We start from the raw sequence: 21,921 nt of genomic DNA on the forward strand, positions 1-21,921 counted from the left end.
GAATTTTAAAGTGCAAACAACACCTGCTACGATAGCGCCACCAACTGGCTGTTTCCTTCCTGTGATTTTTGACAGGACCTATGCGGCATGTTTTATTTAACATTATTAATATTCAGTTATTTTTTAGCTTATTTAGGCAGCTATAATATACTATTTAATTTTAGCTGTGGCACATTTTTTGTTATGTTTAATAAATTTATGTTTTTCTGACATAATTCTTCATTTTCATAAAAATGGCAAAAACATGACTTATTCAGTATAAATGAACAGTTAGCTGAGACTAAAAGGTGAAGGAGCATATCAAATCCCAAATGTCACATTCTTACCTTTTATGAAAGCTGATTAAGGATTTTAAATCAAATCTTCAGCTTTGCTTTTATTGTACAACTTTAATACTCGTGCTTTACTGTATGACAGCTTGAAACATTACTAGTTACCTTTCAGGTAAAGATTTTAATTAAAACTAAATAATGACTCACATAACTGTTTGAAACACAGAAAGGTACAATTTTTCAAATAACTTTAAAAAGAAAATCTCTTTCCTACCCCATTTAATTAGTTATGTAATAGCCTTTCAGTTTGTCTTGTGGCCCTTTGCTCACAGCGTATGAAGTTCTGTATTTAGCTGCAATGAGATGTGCAATGAAAATGCCTCTTATACATTTAATATCATAGGCTATATAATAATACATTCGTTACATTTTTTCCCAGTTATATTTACTGTATTCTAATTGTATTTATTATTTTAAGTATTATTTTAAATGCACTTAGACTTGAATGTTTATTTTCAATACTGTAAAGGTGTTAGTGAAGTAAACTAATTGACATGAAAACAGCTGTGGAGCCTGGTATTATAGTTGTAAAAGAAAAAAAACTACGATTCCCATGATTCCTATCGCGCCGTCTGTCTGACGTGACGTCACGAAGTCTGCAGCACCTCCGTGTTTGCTTTGTGCGAAACGACGCGGAGATGTTTGGGCGGACAAGTCCGTGTAGGTAACCTCATCTCTACATCCTCCGGCAATCACATATTTCTGGGCGTGTGTGTAAACGGGTGGACGTAGAAAGTGAGTCAGTATTCAGCAGATTTGCGGCCGTAGCGGGTCGGAAATGCTAATATTTGCTTCCAGGAGTGACCGCAAATCATTGAATTTAGGCTAACTGGGCTAACATTATTAATGCATTTGATCGGATAAGTGGATATTATGGTGGGGTTATTCGAGGCAGTTATCAGCATGTCAAAAGTCCAGCACATTACTCTGTTTAGGCTAGATTAAGTGGTACATTTTGGTTATTCCACAGCCTCCATCAGCTGCCCTCACTGGCCATCGGTCTTCTTTTGTAATACAAATGTTTTAAGCCCATTCATTCTCTGCTTTCCCAGCTGTCGCCATCATAACAAAGATGCTGTTCTGTGCTCTTAAAAATAAACTCGTATAAAACATCTTAACGATCCAGTGCGTTTGAATGACGCATAAATTGCTCATTTCTTGCATACAGTTTTTTTATTTTACAGTTTGTTTGTATGAGTTGGCATGTGTAATTAAACATTATTGTGTGTTTTTGTGATGGAACTGCTTTTCTAGAAACGCATAAACAAGTGCTTTCGAGGAGCCAAGAAGCAAGGAACCATGCAGAGTCCTACCCAGGAAAACAGTGGGCCAGACCCAGTGACCACAGCAACCACAGAGCAACCAGCGAACACTGGGGCTGAGCCTCAGCCAGCACAAAGTAAACCAGATGCACAAGAAACGAGGAATAATTCAGCAGCCCCTGGTGAGGCTGAAACAGTTATCACACAGCAGGAAACTGAGACTGGGGCCATTTTCACAGTTACAGAAACACCTGCAACTGTGTTAGGAGCACAAGAAACGCACAGTGAGGCTGTTGAGTCACAGAGCGAGCCACCAGAAGTCACTGCGGGGATGGAGATAGACTCTGCTTCAAAGCCAAGTGCTCACACAGAATCTGTCGCAAATACAAATACAGCGCCTGATGTGCAAAAGGCGAAGAAACAAGATAAAGGCGTGCGTGATGGTAGGAAATATGTTCCCTCAAAGAAGGCCATGGTAGATCCTCTGAAGATGGACATGTCTAAACCGCTTGTGATTCCTCTCACATGTGAGTAATTTACCTTCTACATATTGAGTTCAATGATCTGCCTTTATCTGCCAAACTAAGACATCATGATGGGTCAGATGGTAAACAGATACAGTTGGAAATCTACATTTCTATGTTTGAGGACTACTTTAAGCTTTCTACGTTAGTGTCTATTGTTTCAGCTTGAATAAATAATCAAATTTTTGAAAATGATCTGTTTACATATAATTTAGCATAACAATTTGATATTTTTTGACCTCACATATTTAATATTCAAGATTCAAAACACTTTAATATTCCCACAGGGAAATTGTTTTGCTTCATCACAGTTGCTTTCTATTTGAAAGAACAGATGCAGAAAACACCCACACCAATGATTACTAAATAACAAAAATACAAAATAAAAGGGGAAATATTCTTAGTATCTGCTTTAAAATTAGGAATATGTCTGGCAGGTGTCCATTTGCCCAACAAAGGACAGTACTGATGTTTTTTTCCAATTTGGACTTTGCATGTGTGGCATTAACTAAAAAGTTGCAAAATAGGTGGGGTCTAATTCCATATTTGTTTCTCAGACAAATGTTTTTTAACATATGAAAGTGGCTTTCTTTTTCATAACCTCTCTTTTCAGTTTGAACTGCATTTGCCCCAGAGCCACATGTTTTCCTTTTTTTTAAATGAATACTTCTCAATTGTATGAATATAAATGTCTGTCACATATAAACGTTCTCCCTTTTTCTTGCCTTGTTTCCGTCTAGCATCTCAGCTCTCACTGCAGTGCATCGAGTGCCACATAATCTTCAGCGACCACAAAAGCAAAGAGCGTCATCTGAAGTCGAGCCATCCAGCGGAATATGAACAGTGCATACTGAGGAATGCCCTATTCGCCTGTTACGTTTGTGACCGCCACTTCACAAACTCCACAGAGCTCATGGCCCACCAGAAAGCCCACATAGAGAAGAAACCTTTCAAGTGTCCAATCTGTGGTCAGGCCTTCAACAAGTCATCAGAGCTTACTCTTCATAAAAAAATACATTTTGGCCAGGATGGTTATGCCTGCACTGACTGTGGTAAACCCTGTAAAACTTTGACATTGCTGAAGTATCACCGCCGCACACACACTGGAGAGAGGCCATATGTTTGCAAGGAGTGTGGAAAGAGGTTCACCATGTCCAAGGCTCTGCAGAAACATATTGTGTCACACTTGCCAGAGGGAGCTGAAGGAAATAAGGAAGACGGCACAGCAAAAGCACAAGTGAAAAAAAATGATGGTAAGAAAACTTTGCATCTTACAGATATGTCATTTTTGGTCCAGACTGAAATATCTGAACACCTATTCCATGGATTACAGAGCTAAAAGCATGGGTGTAGACTCTCACCTGAAACCATGTACTGTAGTTATTTGGAGCTCTACAATAATTTTCCGAAGGGAAACACTGTGTTATGTATTTCTTTTTCTTTATTACCTTTAGGTGCTTCTTCAGTGAATTATTCTTGTTCCATATGCAAGGCCACCTTTAAGAGTACGAAGACACGGCTTCATCACATGAAAACAAAGCACAACGCCCTGCATGCTGCAACCAGCAATGCTCTCCCAGCTGGACAGCAAGTAAAACAAAGTACACCTATCATAACTCCGATATCGATTTGCCAACCAGCACTACTACAGGTGGAGCCCAATGGACCACTTCAGAAGGTCGATGCCAATATTGACACGGAGCAGATTCGCAGACTTATTGAATCTTTGGGCAATGTGCAGAAAGTGAACCAAGTTGTTATACTGGGGCAGGTGCCACCTCATGCCCCACCACTGGAAGTGCAGCAGATAACACAAATGGCAGAACCGCTGAATCTGAATCTCAGTTCTCAACAGATAAATCTCATAGGGCTGCAACACTCCAAATCAAAGACAGCTGATATGGAGTCTACAAGCAACCCATGTGATTCAATGGAGCAAACAATTATACTGGAACCCATTACACCAGATGGACAGTTGGAAAACCCCTCGTTTTCAGAACTAGGTTCCCACATTACTGCGGGTGAAAATATAGAGCTCACCCTCATTCAGAGTGAACAAACACAGAGACCTGAGGGAGAGGTGATGCATCAGATCCTTCAGCAGCCTGAGCTTAGTGTAATTCAGTCTCACCCTGTAAATGAAATGGTTTGTCAAAATGAAGTAGATGACCTCAAACAAGACCTTGAGACAACAGTCATATTAGAACTTACCCCTGCTTTGATACCAACTCTGGAGCTGGAACAATCCCAAACTGCACCTCGAAATGAAATCCCTTCCTCCTCTCTAGTACCAACCACTGAACTGGAGAAAACTGCTGGACAAACTCCAGATCAGACTGTAATACATGAGCAGGAGGCCAACATGTCAGTCCCACCACTTATGTCTACAGTTGAGTTGGAATTAACTCCTTTACAAACAGAACAGCAGGACCTTCCTTCTTGCCCATTTATTCCTCTGGACGCACTTACACAAACTCCAAATGAATCTGAAACTAATCCTAAAGAGGAGGTTAATTCACAGATTCAAACTATAAGTCTAGATCGGGTCCAGTGTGTGATTGATGGAGCACCACTACAAGTAATACAGGAAAGGACTGAACAAGAGTCACTAGAGACATTACTGGTAGATAGCAAAGGGACTCGTGTGCAGGTGGAGAACCTGTCTGAGGGAGAAAACACATCTGCAAAAGAAGACATTCCATTACAAGCCGCTACCAAAGAGGTGTCAAAGATCTCAGAAATACCAGTAAATGTAATGTCAGCTCAAGAACTGGTAAAAGTGCGTAAAAGAAAGCCAGCCAGGGCATTTCTCTTTCAAGGATATATGCAAGAATTGGTTGGATCTTTATACAAAGATGATTTACACATTGATTCCAAACCTGCTAAACGCCAGAGAACCAGAAAGTCTCATCTAGTTGTTAAATTTGGTCCACAAAGCAAAGAGAAGAAAAACAAAAAACAGAAAAAGCCATCACATCAGCATCAGCCAACACTGAGAGAGGAGATAAAAACAAATATATCTCGGAAAAACATAGCATCACAGAAGAAGGGAAGAAAGGGGAAAACGGATAAGAATGGGGGACTATTGGTATCTACAGCGGAAAAAATATCATCTTCATTAACCCAGGTTCCACAGATGCAACATATGAAAGAAGACACAAGGAAAAATAAAATAAAAAAGCAAAAAGAAGAAGCTGGGGGGAATATGACGCACATAAGTGAACATAAAACTGTAGCTTCACCTGTATTTAAAAAGAAAAAACAAAAAGCAAGAATATTGCGAAAAAATTCGTCCACGACTGCAAAGGATGTTAAGAGAAAGAAAAATCTGGCCAAAGAGGAGAAAGGGAACTCTAAGGCGGGTGCAGTTTCAGCAGACATACCTGGTCCGTGCATAATGCAAGAGTCCCTGCTTTTACTCAAAGGTCACAAGCAGCCACAGCTGAAAGTTTATAAGTTGGATCCTTCAAAGGCATCAGCCCAGACACAGGAGGCTTCCCCTCATGACCATAAACACCCAATAAGTGAGTCTACAAATAATTTAACAGCAGAAGGTAAGAAAAAAGGTGGAAGGCCCAAAAAGAACCAGAAAGCTCTTTCACTGTTGTCTTCACTACAGGTTTCCCATCAACAACCTGAGACACTACCTACCAAGCCCAAGGCGACCAGAAAACGTAAATCCTCCCTGAAAGTGGAAACTGAAGGAGTGATAACTTCTCATTCCAAACGTGCCTTAGAGTGTAAGGACTGTGGGGAGAGATTTAGCGAAGTCTCGTCCTTACAGAAGCACAAAGCGATGGTGCATATTGTAGAGAGTCCCGGTCTCACTTACACCAATGGGAACATCTTTGAAGGCGTGTCCAGATTGGACCTTTATCATTTTCCAAAACAGCATGATAAGGCTGTTGGGGTGATGAGTACTGCTACAGGCTGGGATACTGAACCAGAGATGGGAGAGATGGCATTAGAAGACAAGGAGCGAACTGTTTCTTTTCCAGCTTTGATTCCATCTCCATCTTTACCCGTTCCTCCTCCAGATCTTGACATGACTACCGTTGGAGATAAGAGTGGAAGTAAATCGGTGGCAAATGATCAATCTCATACCTCTTCAGAAGTTCACCCACCTTCTGAAGCACTGAAAAATAATGAGGTCTCTGCAAATTTCATATCTGACTGTGCTTTAAGCACCTCTACTCAGATAGAGAGTTTGGAAACAGGAGAGCATTGGGCATCACAGGAAGCCAAGCAAGAAGAAGGTACCTCAAAGCATCTCAGCTCAGAATCTGAAGTCCCGCCTACCACGGATGAAGATATAAAGGAGGATTTACTTCTTGAGGTTGATGTAGTCACTGTAGGTGAACAAAATGAAAGAGAGGATACAACTTCTCCTCAAGAAAGTATTCCCCAAAATGAGTCAAAGGAAGCCTGTCAGTCTGAGGGTGGGAGCACTGAAACACCTGAAGTACCTGGACAAGTTGATGAAACAACTGAAAAAAGTCTGGCTTTGCAGACGGTGTCATGCGCCACACATCAAATAGATATCAAGGAAGAAGAAGAGGAACAAATGCTAGTCCAGAGGAAAAAAGAAGCATTCCTTGTTACAGTCCCTTCCCCTCAAGGGACTGTAACAAGGAATGCTGCACAGGGCAAGAGACAAGGAACAGGTCAACTAAAAAGGGGTGTAATATCAAAACAAGTTTTAGATGGAGATACCGTCACAGAAACAGAATCAGAAAAAGAGCAGGATGAATGTCAGGTAGTTTACGAAAAACATCCTGTCACCTCTGATTCAGAAATTCATGCTGAAAGTGAGACCAGCAAAAATACTTCACAGCCAGAGACCAGTCCTGATGCAGAGGCTACCAAACCTGCCACTCCTGCCGCATGTTTGCTATCCATGCCCTCTACATTAGAGGAGTCGGCTGAAGAGCAAGTCGTGTTTGAATTGGAGTCTGTTACCACTAGTGTTGAGGAAGTCATGAATGAAAGAGGACTGCAGGGAGGAGAGGAACACGACAGGGACACTGACCAGTCCCCAGGCATCATACTGGAGAAGTTCCTCACCTCTAGGCAAAGTGCAGCAGCTGACAAAGAGCCCTGTGTGATGACCACAAGGACCAATGGAAGACAGGTAAAATGCTAATTGACCAAAACGTGGCTTATATTTATAATAAATAACAAATTCAGTTATTGCAATCTTACAACATTTGTTTTCATTCCAGGATTTGGACAGCGTAGCTGAGAATGAAGCCCCTTTGAGCCAAGAGATTAAAGTAGAAGAAAATATCCCAGATTCACCTCTAGTGGCACCCGCATGTCAAAATAGACAGAGTGCAAGTGTGCAGCCGCAGCATCATCGTGATATAAGGACTGTTCTGGTGAAAGAGGAGAATAGTCTCTTGCTGAATGAAACCCAGGCCTCACACGGTACCAGACACATCAGATGGAACGTGGAGCCAGTGAACAATGAAAACAGCACCACTCCATGTAAGTGGTGTCAACCTGTACAAAAAAGAAATCAAATAAGCATATTTATATAATAATAATGGAATTCAAGTCGTTATTTCTTTGATATATTTGATTATGACTTAATAAATAAGCTTATGTGGTAACAATTTCACCATGTGCAGTCTTTTCACAGATGTACGGATTATGTTTTTGCATTTTCAGTTATGGAGAGTGCGGAGACAACTAGGGACGGTTGCATCACCCCTGAGTTCAACACCAACCAGTGTATCTTCTACCCAGTGAAGGAGGAGGAGAGGGAGGTTGTACTGGGAGCTGTTCAGACCAGCAGGGGGAGTTTAAACCCGGAGGGGTCCAGCGATGCCCATCAGACAGAACATCAAACAGTAGATAGTTCTTTACGTGAGTTTTTGCTTTTTATAGTCATGTTCTCAGTGCTGCAACATGTTTTGTGAACCTCTATTTTAATGATAAATATGTTAACAACAGATGAAGAAAGCCATGCCAAGCAAGACTACCAGGAATCAAGAGTGAGGGCGCTGTTGTCAGAACCAGGGGTCTGTGACTTTACAGACGTACAAGGTTTGTTTTCTATTTTGACCAGTAAATAGAACAATTCATTGACACCTCTTAGCTGTTAGGTCACTCTTTAAAACAACTCATCTTTCAGCAGAGTCAGATGCTGAGCAGCTCCACCCACCAGACCTCAGGGACTTTCTCCTGCAGAGTTCTGATGAAGAGGACATGGGTGGTTTTGAACTGTCTGATCCTCATGTTGACTCAGAGGCAGAAGTAATGGCGTGTTTCTACAAGAACCAAACCATCAGCACGCAACAGCTGGACCAGTCGTTACAAAAGTAAAGTAAACCTTCATAGAACACTAATAAAACATTCAACATTGAATGCTTCATTTTCCTTTTTTCAAGTATTTTATTGAAATTGTTGTCAGGCTGCAACTTTTCTTAAAAAACCAATGATTAAAATCATGTTAATTGTTTTTCTCCAGTATGTGGTGCTCACTCATTTGCTCATAATGTTTCTTTATTTCCCTTAGTTTGCCAACTTCAACCAGCCAACTCCATGGCAGGACTAGAGAGCCCATTGACTATTTCTCCAAATATTTTGGTTGGGAGAGCTGGGTAGAAATTGCAAATTGCACAAATAAACTTTCCAACATTACTAACTCTGTCACAGCCAGAGAGGTTGCACAGTTCGTTGGGATCCACATTGCAATGGGAACTCTGAAGGTTTGTGTTCCTGTTTGCTTAATTTCTTACATGCTTTTTTTGCTCACTTAATGAGATGCAAAACAATTCAATGTTTGTTTTCTTGCTGTTTGTACAGTTTCCCAGTCTGAGGCTCTACTGGGAGGACTTGACTAAAGTGCCCTTGATTGCTGAGGCCATGCCCCTCTCTCGTTTCCTTGAGTTGTCTCGCATGTTGAAGCTTGCTTCACCCGCAAAGGATCTGGCCAGCAGTAATGTTGGGGAAGGAAGACACAGTAGTGACTTTCAAAATATGCAGCAAGGTAAAACGGTACTAAGCACTGCAAGTGTAATTCCTCAGCACAGTGATGAGATGAGGCAAGGGGACATACCAAATGACTTGAGCTGTTCAAAAATACAGACAGATCCTCTGTGGAAGGTGCAGCCATTACTGTGCCGTTTCAAAGCAGGGTGCCAGTCACTGAAGAGAGAGGATGATTATGCAGTCGACCAATATCCACTTCCTTTGACTGGGAAGGTGTGCAGTAACAAGCCATCTCTCTACTGCACTACATTAATTGGATTTGGCGGCTTCCTCTTACACGTGGATCTCAAATTGGATCGCTCAGACAAAGAAGATGCTGTAGAAAAAATGGCCCCAAAAGGTAGCATGGTGTTTCTTTGCAAACAGGAACTCTCCACCCCTGCAATGCTAGAACGTCTATTAGTTGCTGGTGTTCATGGTGCAGGCAGGGTGGGAGGAGCACGAGGACAGATTGGGGATGAGTTTGTGAGCTCAGATGGGAAGCTGATGTTACGTAGGTCACACTGTGGATTCATACTTTCCACTGCAGGAAATGGCCAGAGGAACATGAGCTCTCTCATTGACAACTTTGAGAAGGCCCAAATGTTGGCTCGTCTCAACAGAGATTTGCTAAATCTTTACTCTATTCCCCTCACTGCATCAGCACCAGCCTGCTGGCCTCAAGCGGTGCTGTGGTACCTAACAGATCTGGCTTTGGTCAACTCCTGGCTCCTGTACCGAGAGGAACACAGGGCAGCGTCTGCACCTTTGACTCTCATGACCTTTAGATTGGAGGTGTCCAAGGCTTTGATTCTCTCCAGCGGTTCAGACACCCAGGACTCGGTTCCTCCTCATCCCCCTACAGAGACGCATACAACAAATGAAACCCCCAGTCCCACTCTGGTAGAGGAATGTCCTCTGCCAGATGCAGCTACGCGGTACGATGGTTCAGGCCACTGGCCAGAGCAGCTTGCAGAGGGAGAGGGGGGTAGGTGTCGTTTTGGGGACTGTCAGAGAACATCTCGAGTGCTATGCCTTAAGTGCTGTGTCTTTCTTTGTATCTCACGCAACCACAACTGCTTTTTGAATTTCCATAATCAAGAGAATTTGGGAAAAGGGTAATCTTTATCAGATTACTTTCTGATTTAGCATGTATCTGTGTTCTTGGTGTAAACAAACCCAAATAATCAAAAATAGTATTATCTCCTCTGCTCCGACAGCCCATCCATGGTGCCTTTCATTGGCTGTGTCATTCTTTGGTAGGACTTTTTTGATGCAGTATAAAAAAAATAATAATTCTTTGTGATGTGGCTTAGTATGTCATTGAGGAAAGAAATGTAAAAATATATATTCATTCAAAATATATTCATAGCCATTCAGTGTGTTGCAAAAGATGTGGAAACTATGGTTTTAACATTGCAGCTACCATGCTGTTTTTTTACTATTTATTTAACTTTACATACCGTGATGAGCTTCCTTTTGGTTTTACGAAATTAAACTTAACTTATTTGAATTTCAGAAAACAATAAAAGACACCCATGAAATACATTTAATTATGTTTTTTTTAATGATCTCCGGTATTGGCATTAAGATGGTTCTGTTTTATTAAAGAGCCCATTATTCCATGACAGCGTCCCAGTGTGCATGCACCATAAAAAAACCCTTACATTACAGCATTTAAATGAAATGCAGCCATTGTTAATTTTATGTACATTTCAAAATTGACACAATTGATTTGATTTATTCATCCCACTATGACCATATTCCCATATATACAGTAATTACAGAGACAAACACAAGGCTATCCAGATGTGTATGGAATGAGTTAAGAAGTTTCGTTTGTACAGTGGGCTCTAATGTACCTTTAGCTTTACTAAAGTATTTCTACATATAATAATATGTAATATTTATTTGTGCATAAACAATCCGAGTACAGTGAATGAAAATTACACCAAGTACTTTAGGTCACGTGACAGATGCAGCATAGAATCGGAGTGAATAGATCGGGACGTTGGGTCAAATCCGTGCTCTTAAAGGTATTGCTGCATGTTGTGTATTTTAACATATTTTATTAGATTAGTATTTTAAAAGGTGTATTACCATTTTGAAGATATAATCTGTTGTTAATTCCAACGCTGTGCAACCGGTGTATTCATACGCTTCTATGAAAGCCAAGCGTAGGTTTCTTCCTGCAGCGGACTACAATGCAAAGTGCCGATTTGTTTCAGCGACAGATCAACATGGCTGATTTACATTTTATTTTTGAACAGATGTGTGAAGAGTTGTCGTTTTATAAAATAGTATCGCAGGCTCCTCGGCAGCCATCTTAGTTGTACCTAACGCTACCAGGAAGTGTCCGATCTATGCGTTGTACTTCTCTGGGGTCAACTCTCTCAGTCAAAACCTTCAAAGAGCGGTTAACGTTAGAGGTAACGTAAACGTCTACTCAGCTTTACATTTGTTATTTTAGAAAGGTTTGAGACAACTATGTGTGAATAGACGTCCACGATGTAACTGTGGCAAATACAGACACGGGCCAAACAATGGTTTAAAACTTGTATGTGTGTATAGTCAGAAAAAGTCTTCGATCCTCTTTGAATGGCAGCCAGTGTTGTTAGCGCTAACGAGCTAACCACTAGCAAGCTAGCCCGCTCGATAGCTCATTAGCCTGTTACTCTACAATTCCTGTTAGCTACGTGCGCAGGCATTAAACCAAAGCTGTTATCTGTCGCATACAGGGCCCGCGTTTAACAGCTAGGCACACTGAAACACTTTAACCATCTAATTTAAACCAGAATGCTCGTAAGCTTGAATGCAGCTAGCTAGCTAGCTTAGCTTGCGGCCTTAAAGGCAGTAACGCTAACGTTAGCCAAGATGAGCCGAAACTTGAGCGACTCCCGTGGGGGAATAGTTTAACAACCGTAAAGCTGGATGCGTGGTGAATTCTGCAAAACATTGCTGTAGAGTTACTTTTTTGTTGAACCAAACCGACAACGTATTCGTATATATAAAACATCAATCTAAATATTAATGCAATAGTCGATACCGTCGGGTAACGTTAATGACAGTGTTCCCGCTGTAAAGCCAAACTCTTGTTATTTCCACGTGATGGGTAACTTTCTGTCATTTTGTCATATCTTCTGTCTTGACTTTAATTAAATCCAGGAAGAAAACTGTTGCGCCTGTTGAGATCAACCAGGATGGATTCGGAGATTTTGAATATAGAGGACATAGTGATGGGACGGGGATTGCCAGACCCGCCTCCAGAGAAGCCTCCTGAAAAGCCAGCGGAACCACGCAAACCCATTACTTTGAATGGACCTCCACCCCATGTTCAGTCCTGTAAGATCGGTCACAACCTTTATACGGTTTACTGAAAACAGTTGAACTATAAACCCTGCCTTTATGTGAGCCATCTCATCCTCTCCTGTTCTTACAGACCAGCATGAAAATCTGCAGTGCTTCCAGTGCTTCATTACGTTCTGCAGTGCCAAAGCCAAGGAAAGGCACATGAAGAAGAGCCACCGAGAAGAGTACAAGCAGCAGCTTCAGCAGGTAAGCTTCACAGTATCGGTTAATGCCATTCACTATCTTTTCCCCTCTTTAAAGTTAATTGAATCGCCATACAGTTGCAACAACTTTAAGGGTCGAAGAAGCCAAATAACTTGCAATGTTCATATAATTGTGTTTGATTAACCAGTTTGTAAAACCGGGGAAACTCAACGTTGGGTTATTTCATGAAAATTTGTGATTTTACATACACCATATACATATCATATATTGTTTGTGTGTTGTCAATGAACAAAGACAAGCTCTTAAGCTTCTCCATTAATTGTTTGACTCCTTTTTTTTGTTTCTTCACAGGGAAACACATTGTTCACATGCTACGTGTGTGACCGCACATTTCTGTCATCTGAGGAACTGACACAGCATCAGCCAACACACAGCAAGGACGACAAGCCCTTCAAATGTATTCACTGCAAGGAGAGTTTTAAAACATTCTCTGAAGTGAGTATGTTATTGTGTGGTTGTTTTTCAGTTGCTTGAAAACAATTGTCAATGGCAGTACACAGGCAAGTTATATGCTAAAAACCCTAGCAAACCATGTTTCTAGTTTTAAATATAGATCTTCTAGTTTTTACTTAATGTTTGTTTGACTTTTATATCTCACCCTTGCAGCTCACATCCCACAGAAGACAGGTGTGTCCAGAGAAACAGCTCGTATGTAAAGATTGCAACGAAACCTTTCGGAGTGCTGGACTGCTGCGTGCTCATCGCCTGGCCCAGCATCCCCGCCCAGATGTTGAGACTGCAGAACAGCCAGAGGACCCAACAAAAACTCATCGCTGTAAGAAGTGTGGTCAAGGCTTTGAAACAGAGTCCGAGCTGGTAGTGCACCAGGAGAAGTACCCTGAAGGTCAGCAGTGCAATGGCAGTGCTCCACCTGTCAAAAAACGTGGGCGGCCTTCCAAAACTGAAGATCCAGCAGGTACTGAAAAAAAGGGAAAGCGGAAAAAGAAGGATGAGGTAGAAGCATCTGAGGAGGCAGAAAAGGTGAGCAGCACAGAGTCTGCAGCAACCCCTGTGGAGGAAAAAGGAAAAGCAGGTGGAGCAAAGCGAGGCCGTCCTTCTAAAGCAGCAGCAAAATCAGAAATGGAAGATAAGAAGACATCTGATGAGGACAGCCAAGCTTCAGCAAAGGAGAAGAAACCCAAAGCAGCAGACCCTACCCAGGGCCGTCAACACCCATGTCCTGAATGTGACCTCGCGTTCCCCAGCTTGATTCAGCTCCGTGCTCATAAGAAGGAGAAACATGCCCCGCGTAAAGCCCATCCCTGTGACGAATGTGAAGAGAGCTTTGCCCGTCCTGAGCAGCTGGACGCCCACATGTCACGGGCTCACGCTGTTGGGCGCTTCGCATGTTCAACCTGCGGGAAGAGCTTTGGCCGCGAGCGCACCTTGAAAGCTCACCAGAAAAGCCACCCGGAGGAAAAGCCTGAAAACCCTAGTTCAAAGAGATAATTTAGACACGGGGACATTACAAACAGTGAATGGTTTTTGAAGATTTTAGTCAGGAATTGTCTTTTTTTTTTTTTTTTACTGGAGATCTGATCCTCCAGATGATAGTTTGAGATGAGTTTGTAATGGTTTTGAGAATGGTATTTTAACATATTATGGATTTAAAGTTTGATTATAAGCTGTGGAAATTTTGGACCGACACATCTCCTAAATTCACTAACCAAATGTTGTGAAATTCATCTAAAACAGCTTTGTCACAAAACAAAAGGTTATTTGTACAAACAAAACATTTTGATTAACTTTTTAAATATTTAGTTTCAGTTTTTTAAGCCTGAAATGCGTGTGGTGTGAATTTATGACTTGGTGTCTTGAGTTGCTCAACACACTGTGGTAAACATTTTTTGTTATTTCCTTTTGTTTTTTTTAAATCAGATTGGGTAAGTACATATTTTGAAGCAAATTAGATGCCTAGTAGAGATACTACGTTTGAATGTGTAGACAGTTTGTCAAAAGAAATGTTATGTACAGCTTCTGGTTCATATTGTGCATTTTTTTACACTTAATACTTTGATTATGTTCCTTTCTAAATTAAGTATCATTGAGGAAGACTTTTAAAATAACATAATTAAGCTCTGCTAAAAATGTATCGCTCCAGATTCAATGTGGAGTGTTTGGCAGGTGGGCAGTAATGATCCACTATAATCATGATTTGTCATATGGTAAAGTTTACTCCTTTATTTTTTCACGTATTAGAATAATATTCCATGTCTTAGACATGTCTTAAATGGAACTCATGGCTCTTTAATGCATAAGAGCCCCATAAGGAACTGTGTATATCATGTGTTTATTCACTGATTGGATTGTTTCTTTCCGAATTGCAATGTGTCTGGACACTGCAAAAATGTAATAAAACATGCTATCCCTAGGAGGCTGCCGAAGAAGTAACTTGTTTTTTTGTTGCTTTGTTCTCACTTAACAATCAGGCACACAACCTGAATATGGTATTTTGTGTGTGAATTACGTGGTTTTAAAAGGCCTTTAAAAGTTACCAGTCCTTCAGTTTTAGCTGAAATAATTCAGATGTTAGCTTGTTGCACAATGAGAAGTTCTAAATAATATACAGTGCATCCAGAAAGTATTCAGTGCTTACCTTTCTCCACATTTTGTGTTACAGCCTTATTCCAAAATGTATTAAATTCAATATTTTTCACATAGATCACCCACAAATTCAAAGTAAAAAAAGTTTGAAATCTTTGTAAATGTATTAAAAAGAAGACAAAAATTACATACTTAAATATTCACAGTCTTTGCCACGACACTCTAACTTCAACTCCGGTACATTCTGTTTCCACTGATCATCTTTGAGAATTTTCCGACAACTTGTTTGGAGTCCACCTGTGGGAAAATCAGTTCATTGGAATTGATTTGGAAAGAAATACACCTGTCTATATAAGGCCCCACAGTTAACAGTGCATATCAGAGCACAAACCAAGCCATTAACGCCAAAGAACTGTCTGCAGACCTTCAAGACTGGATTGTATTGAGGCACAGGAAAAATTCTGCAGCATTGAAGTTCCCAATGAGCACAATGGCCTCCAAACCATGAGAAACAAGATTCTCTGGTCTGATAAAACAAAGATTGAACTCTTTGGCCTGAATGCCGTGTGTCATGTCTGGAGGAAACCAGGCACCACTCGGCACCTCAGACTTGGGTGGTGGTTCATCTTTCAACAGGAATACGACCCTAAGCACACAACAAAGATAACAAAGCAGTGGCTACGGGACATCTCTGTAAATGTCCTCGAGTGGCCCAGCCAGAGCCCAGACTTGAACCCGATTGAACATCTCTGGAGAGATCTGAATATGACGATGGACGGAGCTGATGGAGCTTGAGAGGTACTGCAAAGAAGAATGGGAGAAACTGCCCAAAAATAGGTGCCAAGCTTGTACCAATCATACTCAATAATATAATATACTGTTTATTTTTCATAACTTTGCAAAGATTTGGGGTATTGTTTGTAGATGTTGAGGAAAATTATGAATTGAATCCATTTTGGAATAAGGCTGTGACATAAATGTGGAAAAGGTTAAGCACTGTGAATACTTTTTGGATGCACTGTATGAATAATAAAACAAATACCCAGGAAATTTCAAGGTACCTTATAATACTATACGTGTACTTACTTAGATTACTTAATGAGTTACAGCCAGGGCTCTCATGCCAACATGGGTCCCTGGACGGGAGCATTTGTGGAAGAAAAAGCTGCTGGTATGTGCTTGTTTTAAATCAAATTCAATCAAAACAAAACATGTAAAATAAGATGCAAAGAATCAGAGTCTTATAATCCGTCCATTAGTGGTGATCGTGGATGATGATGTTGGTGAAAACAGGGATACCTGTGCTGTTGTTGTGCTGCTGGGACATGCAGTACCACTCCAGGACGCTGGGGGCGCTCGTCCTCTCCGTGCGGAGCTTCATTTGTTTTCCTTTTTTTTTTATTTCAACCTGTATCATCCTGATGTGCGAGTTTGTAGCTAGCTCATCGTCAGTCGCTCTATCCCCACGTCGTGTGGATCGACTGGTTGTGTTTTCATCTTGTACAAATTGCGCGTTTAGCCTCGAGATAAAAGGCTCACAGCGAAGGGGAAGCTTGTTGTCTCACTGTCTCTCTGAAGCCACGCTTCCCCATTATTTCCTCCTGCCAGGTGAGCGAGGTGAACCGCGTCGTGCGGTGTGTCGTAAGTGGATTTCCGTATAAAAGTGTTCTGCCAACTTATGTAAAATATACGGGAAAAAAGGGAAAGGAAGAGACTGAAGAATTGCCATAGATGTGGTCGCTCGACAGGTAAGGTGACATGGATATTTGTGATAGGATTACCTACCCAACATATTGATAAATATCTTAAACGCAAACTGTCTTTCTGTTGTTGTCACCACATGATAGTAGAACCTCTGTCGATCTCCTCACCCAGCAGTCATGTCCATTGAGTACACTATTGATATCCAGCTAACGGAGCTGGGGTTTCCAGACATCCTGCAGCCGCAGGAGAGCTCGGTCAGAGAAACAGCTCGTCGCTCCACATCTGATGGCTCCTTCTCGCCCAGCCGTGCTCCCGCTTCACTCTCAGCCACACGCAGGCTGCTGGTCAAAGGCGGAGAGTCATTTGATGGAGAACGAGCTGGTGCAGCAAAGCAGACCTCAGATATTCAACAAGCCACGGTGGATTCACCTCTTCCAGATTCATTACCTTGTAAACCCTTAAGTCCTGCACAAACTCCACAAGATGACCAAGCTGCCAAAGAGACTGCAGTGTCTGAAGTGTCAGAGCCCACAGCAGATGAACCCACCGCTGGACTCGAATCCACAGACGGTCCAAAGCTCACAACTGCAGAGGAGGATCACGGACAGAAAGATAATGGTGATGGAGACACGGAGCACGAGGGTTCAGCAGAGATGGAGCAGGATGTGGACGATGAGTCAGACGACAGTGACGTTTCAGAGGTTTATGAGGAAGAAGAGGTTGACGAGGAAGATGATGATGAGGAAGAGGAAGGGCTAGATGATGGTATGACTTATTCACTTCGTTAGCATGCAGTAGTTTATTCCAAAAATGCTGTTCAGTGGCAACTGGACATGAAAGTCCTGAATAGCACCTTTGGGATAACTAAGACCTGGATGAGGATATATATATATTATATATGATGTATATTTCCAATTTTAATTTCCTTAATTTTTTCCACAGAGTCTGGTCATTCAGGCAACTACCACTGCAGTGTCTGTGATCTCCAGCTGTCCTCCAAATTCAAGCTCCAGGACCACATGAACTTACACACGGGAGCACGCCCATACTGCTGTGCTGAGTGTGGGAAACGCTTCTGCCAGAGTTTCAGCTACCGCGTCCACCTGCGCACGCACGCCCAGACCAAAGTGGATCGTCTCAGGTGTCGCATCTGTCGGAGGGGTTTTGCATCCCAGGAGGCTCTGACAGACCATCTGTCAAAGACTCACTTTGAGGATGAATTTTACGAGTGTGACCGGTGCAAGCGTGTGTTTACTTCCCTCAAGGCGTGTGAATATCATGTGCAGTTACAAAAATGCATGCTGGATGTTGTATGTGAAAAATGTGGCCGCAATTTCTCTTCTCCAAAGTCCCTCGCGCGACACCGCAAGAAGACATGCTATCGCAATTTTAAATGCACTGATTGCACAAAGATCTTTACCAAGAAGAATGCCCTCCTGAGACACAGCTTCTCCCATCTTGGTTTGCTGCCTTACACTTGTGTACGATGCCGCTGTCACTTCCGCCTGGCGAAGCTGTACCGTCAACACAAGTGTGAGCCCCAGCGCATTCACTGTGTGGCATGTCTGCGAGAGTTTCTCAATCAGGAGGACTTCCAGCGGCACAAAAAGGACACCGGCTGCTGGGGGAATCAGGAGCCAAAAGGGGACGAGATTAGATGTCTGGAGTGTGGACAGAGGTTTGACACTAAGGAAGAGCTGAAGAAACACGCTGGGGCTCATCAGAGGGTGCTCAAATGTGCTGAATGTGGGAAGGGGTTCCGGTCAGCCTTGCTGTTAATGTCCCACATGGGTGGCCATGCCGGCCAGTCACCCTGCCTCTGTCAGAGCTGTGGACTGGGTTTTCCCCACCAACAAAACTACAACAGCCACCTGAAGACCTGTGGACAGACCCCTCAGCCTGCTGTGAGTTTAGGACAGGACTATACCAGTGTTTTTACCTGCATAAAACCTAAATCCTATGCTTTACACTCTAGTCTCCCATTTTATAAAGCACATTTTCAGCCATTGCTTTTATTTCAGTGTGATAAAATCAACTTTGATTGATGACTTTGAACTTTATGAAAATCAGCATATAGAGATATGAAAACTGCGTGAGCTAGGTAACCTTTAGCTGTGCTTGTTCTCTTCATTTATTATGAACAATAAAATAATTCCATCTAGCATTACCATTGAGGGCAGAAACTCTTCCTCTGGAGTATTTGCACATTAGTATGCTGGTTTGTTTATATTTAGGCCTTAATCGCTATTTATATTGTTTAAATGCAGCAGCAGAAACATAGTTCTTTATATTTGTCTATATGAATAATCATAACAGTTTCCATGTTTTGTGAGCAGGTGTGTAACAAGTACTTAACCAAGGATTATAAAAGGTTTATCTGTTTTTGGTTCTTTGTCCTAAGCTAAGTTGTACAGATGTGACATCTAAGTACTCCTTGGAAAGAAAAATAATAAGTGTATTTCCCCAAACATTGGTTATATTGACATTTCACACTAGTGTTTTGTATAATTCATTCATATTTTTCAACATTTTTTTATTATATTTTTCCATTTTAGAGCACTCAGAAGAAACGCCAAGCCTCAAAGAGCTCTTCATCTGAGACACCAAGTCCAGTGATCCCGGTCAATATGCCTCATTCTCTTTCAGATAACCCTGATCCACCTGTTAAAGACTCTATTAGTCCTGAAACTATGACAGAGGGTGTGTCCACTAACTCTGGCCAATCAGATGGCCTATGGAAGCTAACCCTTGACAAACAGCCTCCTCCTGGCGTTAATCTCGTCTTGTTTCTTCCAGTTTGCCAAACTCAAACAAATGACATGGCGCTTGCATCTGGAATCCCTCAGACATTACCAGTATCAGCTATGCAGGTTCAGCCTCAAGTGGCTCTCTCACCTGTTCCAAGTAACGGACAGCTCGGCGTGAACTCTGCTTTTGGAGTCCCGCTAAGCACCCCTCAGGATTTGGTAACGGGGATTAAACAGGATCCAGAACGCGAAGCACCTCTGGATTTATCTATGAAGTGCAACTCATCTAAGTATGCTCTGAACAACATTCCCCTTCTTCCTATTAAAGGTGAGCCAGAAGAATTTAAGATCTCAGGAGCAGGCAATGGCACTGAAAGAGAAGCAGTTGTTAAAACAAAACCCGGAGAAGCACATTCTAAAGTGAAGCAGCTGAAAATGGATCCCATTGATCTCACAACGTACAGCACAGCATCCCCGGGACTAACGATGAATGTTAAGAAAGAGCCTAATTCTCCATGTTCTAATTCTGATTTGTGGTCATCCAGGTACTTCCAGAGTACAGACGGGAGCTTGGAAAAAGAAATTAAAATGGAAGTGGATGTTTTACAACCTGCCTGTGCTGATACAGACAAATAAAATTCAGTGAGGGAAGAAGAAAGAGAATGAAACTTACATTCCCACTGTCACAGAAGCCAACTATGGCGGTGACAGTACGGTATACAGACTAATGACAATTGTATATATTTGTGTCTAATTACTACATCTACAGGTATTAGGTTATGACATGGCAGAATGTTCCCCCATAATCATGAATAGACTTGAAGAGTGTCATTACTTCTTGGCTATGACTTTTGTTTTAGGGTAAAACATTTTTTTATTATAATTTTTTTATCATAAAAAAAAAAAAATCCAAGTTCTTGCTTTTTATAGCATTTGTTTCACTCACTTTTTGGATAAAGCTTGTGGCTTGGGCCATTTAAGCAAAATGGTACTGTAAAAGTCTGAAAGTCTATGCAATATTGTGCAGCATTTCTCACAGCATTAAATATTTTCCTAATTTCTATCTTTATATATTTGAGTGTGGGGAAAATATATTCTTAGGTTTATTAATGTGTATTAAGTGTAATAAAAACACTGGATTTGTTAGTATTTAGCTGACAAACTTGAAGCAATGTTTTTTTTTTGTGTATGTGTGTGTATACACACTTGACCTTTAGTACTATGTTAAATATTTTATTGAAGCAAATAATGGTACGAATCAGTAATATGACATAATGTCCCCTTGTGATTTACAGTTGCTGAATCTTCATGGTCTGCAGGTATCTTTTGATGTTTTTCTAAAGGCAAATAAACATTTGTCCTTGATGCAAGATGAGTTGATATTTTATTTTGTTATTCAGGTTTTTATTCTTCTATCAGCACTATCAGTACAATATGTTTGTGTGTTTGAGACAGAGGGGAAGAACCTCATATATGAGTCCTGTGTGTTCTTGTGTATCTTGCTGGTGATTTTCAGCTTGGGTTGTTTAGAAAAAAAGCTATTAAAGTTTAGAGTTTAACTATATGAGGTAAATGTGTGACTTGTAAAACACGGCTATATAATTAAAACTGGATTAACTTTGATTTGACCATAAAACCAACAACTGTATCTCATTATTCATTACCCAGCAGAAAAGCTTTACAGCCTTGATTATGTGATTTCATGACATTTTTAGTTAGTAAAATTTAAAGCAAAATTGATTTCAGGGTGTTCCCTGCCTCTCGCCCAATGACAGGGGCTCGGATGGGCTCCAACACTCCAGTGACACAGTTAGGTTAGGATTAACATGCAGTCTAGATGTAATTATTGACAAATACTTCATGCATAAATGCAGAGGTGGCACAAGTACACAAACTTAATAATCAAGTAAAAGTGCAAGTAGTTGCCTAAGAAAGTACTCCACTACAAGTCGCAAGTGCCACTTCCAATACTTCAAGGAAAAAAATAACTATTCATGTCCTGGCAGATGGTTAATCAGTACAGTAGTAGTCTACTGACTTATTATAGACAGTATTTGCACTGAGAATCAGCATCTGCAAATTAACAAGTAACTACAAATGTAAAATAAATGTAAAAAATACTATATTTACTTTATAGATGTGGAGTTGTCCATTAACACCTACTGTGTCCATTTAAACTGTCCTTTCCAGATAAACCACTTTTCATGATTAAACATTATGCTACAACTAATTTTAAACGCCGAAATTGTCCCAAATTGAC

The 21,921-nt window shown here is 41.2% G+C and overlaps 3 protein-coding genes across 6 annotated transcripts; all 3 read left to right on the plus strand.

The window, feature by feature from the left end:
• The first annotated feature begins 954 nt into the window (after positions 1–954).
• On the plus strand, positions 955–10,626 carry LOC113170700. Its single transcript, XM_026372899.1, has 10 exons — positions 955–992; positions 1,587–2,121; positions 2,859–3,371; positions 3,573–7,249; positions 7,341–7,605; positions 7,789–7,986; positions 8,074–8,166; positions 8,258–8,441; positions 8,639–8,831; positions 8,929–10,626. Exons 2-10 carry the CDS (start codon positions 1,632–1,634, stop codon positions 10,213–10,215), a joined length of 6,900 nt encoding a protein of 2,299 aa, XP_026228684.1. The 5' UTR covers positions 955–992; positions 1,587–1,631; the 3' UTR covers positions 10,216–10,626.
• An 806-nt stretch (positions 10,627–11,432) lies between these two features.
• On the plus strand, positions 11,433–15,053 carry znf576.2 (zinc finger protein 576, tandem duplicate 2). The gene is made up of 5 exons (XM_026373354.1): positions 11,433–11,522; positions 12,259–12,435; positions 12,533–12,648; positions 12,958–13,101; positions 13,273–15,053. Exons 2-5 carry the CDS (start codon positions 12,294–12,296, stop codon positions 14,113–14,115), a joined length of 1,245 nt encoding a protein of 414 aa, XP_026229139.1. The 5' UTR covers positions 11,433–11,522; positions 12,259–12,293; the 3' UTR covers positions 14,116–15,053.
• Positions 15,054–16,575: 1,522 nt separating this feature from the next.
• On the plus strand, positions 16,576–21,026 carry wu:fe05a04 (zinc finger protein 846). Of its 4 annotated transcripts, none has more exons than XM_026371270.1 (4): positions 16,576–16,958; positions 17,058–17,679; positions 17,857–18,818; positions 19,470–21,026. In XM_026371270.1, the coding sequence occupies exons 2-4, from the start codon at positions 17,091–17,093 to the stop codon at positions 20,295–20,297; spliced, it is 2,379 nt and encodes a 792-aa protein (XP_026227055.1). In that variant the 5' UTR covers positions 16,576–16,958; positions 17,058–17,090; the 3' UTR covers positions 20,298–21,026. The 4 variants fall into 4 exon arrangements, with proteins under 4 accessions (XP_026227055.1, XP_026227056.1, XP_026227057.1 ...); XM_026371271.1 differs by having other exon boundaries at positions 17,061–17,679; XM_026371272.1 differs by having other exon boundaries at positions 17,086–17,679.
• The last annotated feature ends 895 nt before the right edge of the window (positions 21,027–21,921 follow it).

The sequence above is a fragment of the Anabas testudineus genome, chromosome 16 (genome assembly GCF_900324465.2).
Source record: "Anabas testudineus chromosome 16, fAnaTes1.2, whole genome shotgun sequence".
Taxonomy (NCBI): domain Eukaryota; kingdom Metazoa; phylum Chordata; class Actinopteri; order Anabantiformes; family Anabantidae; genus Anabas; species Anabas testudineus.

Bases quoted from the DNA above. Each gene is read 5' to 3' on its own strand.
- znf576.2 (XM_026373354.1), top strand. From the start codon at position 12,294: ATGGATTCGGAGATTTTGAATATAGAGGACATAGTGATGGGACGGGGA. The intron at 12,436-12,532 runs GTAAGATCGGTC...CTGTTCTTACAG, and splicing joins TCCACCCCATGTTCAGTCCT to ACCAGCATGAAAATCTGCAG. The intron at 12,649-12,957 runs GTAAGCTTCACA...GTTTCTTCACAG, and splicing joins ACAAGCAGCAGCTTCAGCAG to GGAAACACATTGTTCACATG.
- LOC113170700 (XM_026372899.1), top strand. From the start codon at position 1,632: ATGCAGAGTCCTACCCAGGAAAACAGTGGGCCAGACCCAGTGACCACA. The intron at 7,606-7,788 runs GTAAGTGGTGTC...TTGCATTTTCAG, and splicing joins TGAAAACAGCACCACTCCAT to TTATGGAGAGTGCGGAGACA. The intron at 8,832-8,928 runs GTTTGTGTTCCT...CTGTTTGTACAG, and splicing joins TTGCAATGGGAACTCTGAAG to TTTCCCAGTCTGAGGCTCTA.
- wu:fe05a04 (XM_026371270.1), top strand. From the start codon at position 17,091: ATGTCCATTGAGTACACTATTGATATCCAGCTAACGGAGCTGGGGTTT. The intron at 17,680-17,856 runs GTATGACTTATT...TTTTTTCCACAG, and splicing joins AGAGGAAGGGCTAGATGATG to AGTCTGGTCATTCAGGCAAC. The intron at 18,819-19,469 runs GTGAGTTTAGGA...TTTCCATTTTAG, and splicing joins GACAGACCCCTCAGCCTGCT to AGCACTCAGAAGAAACGCCA.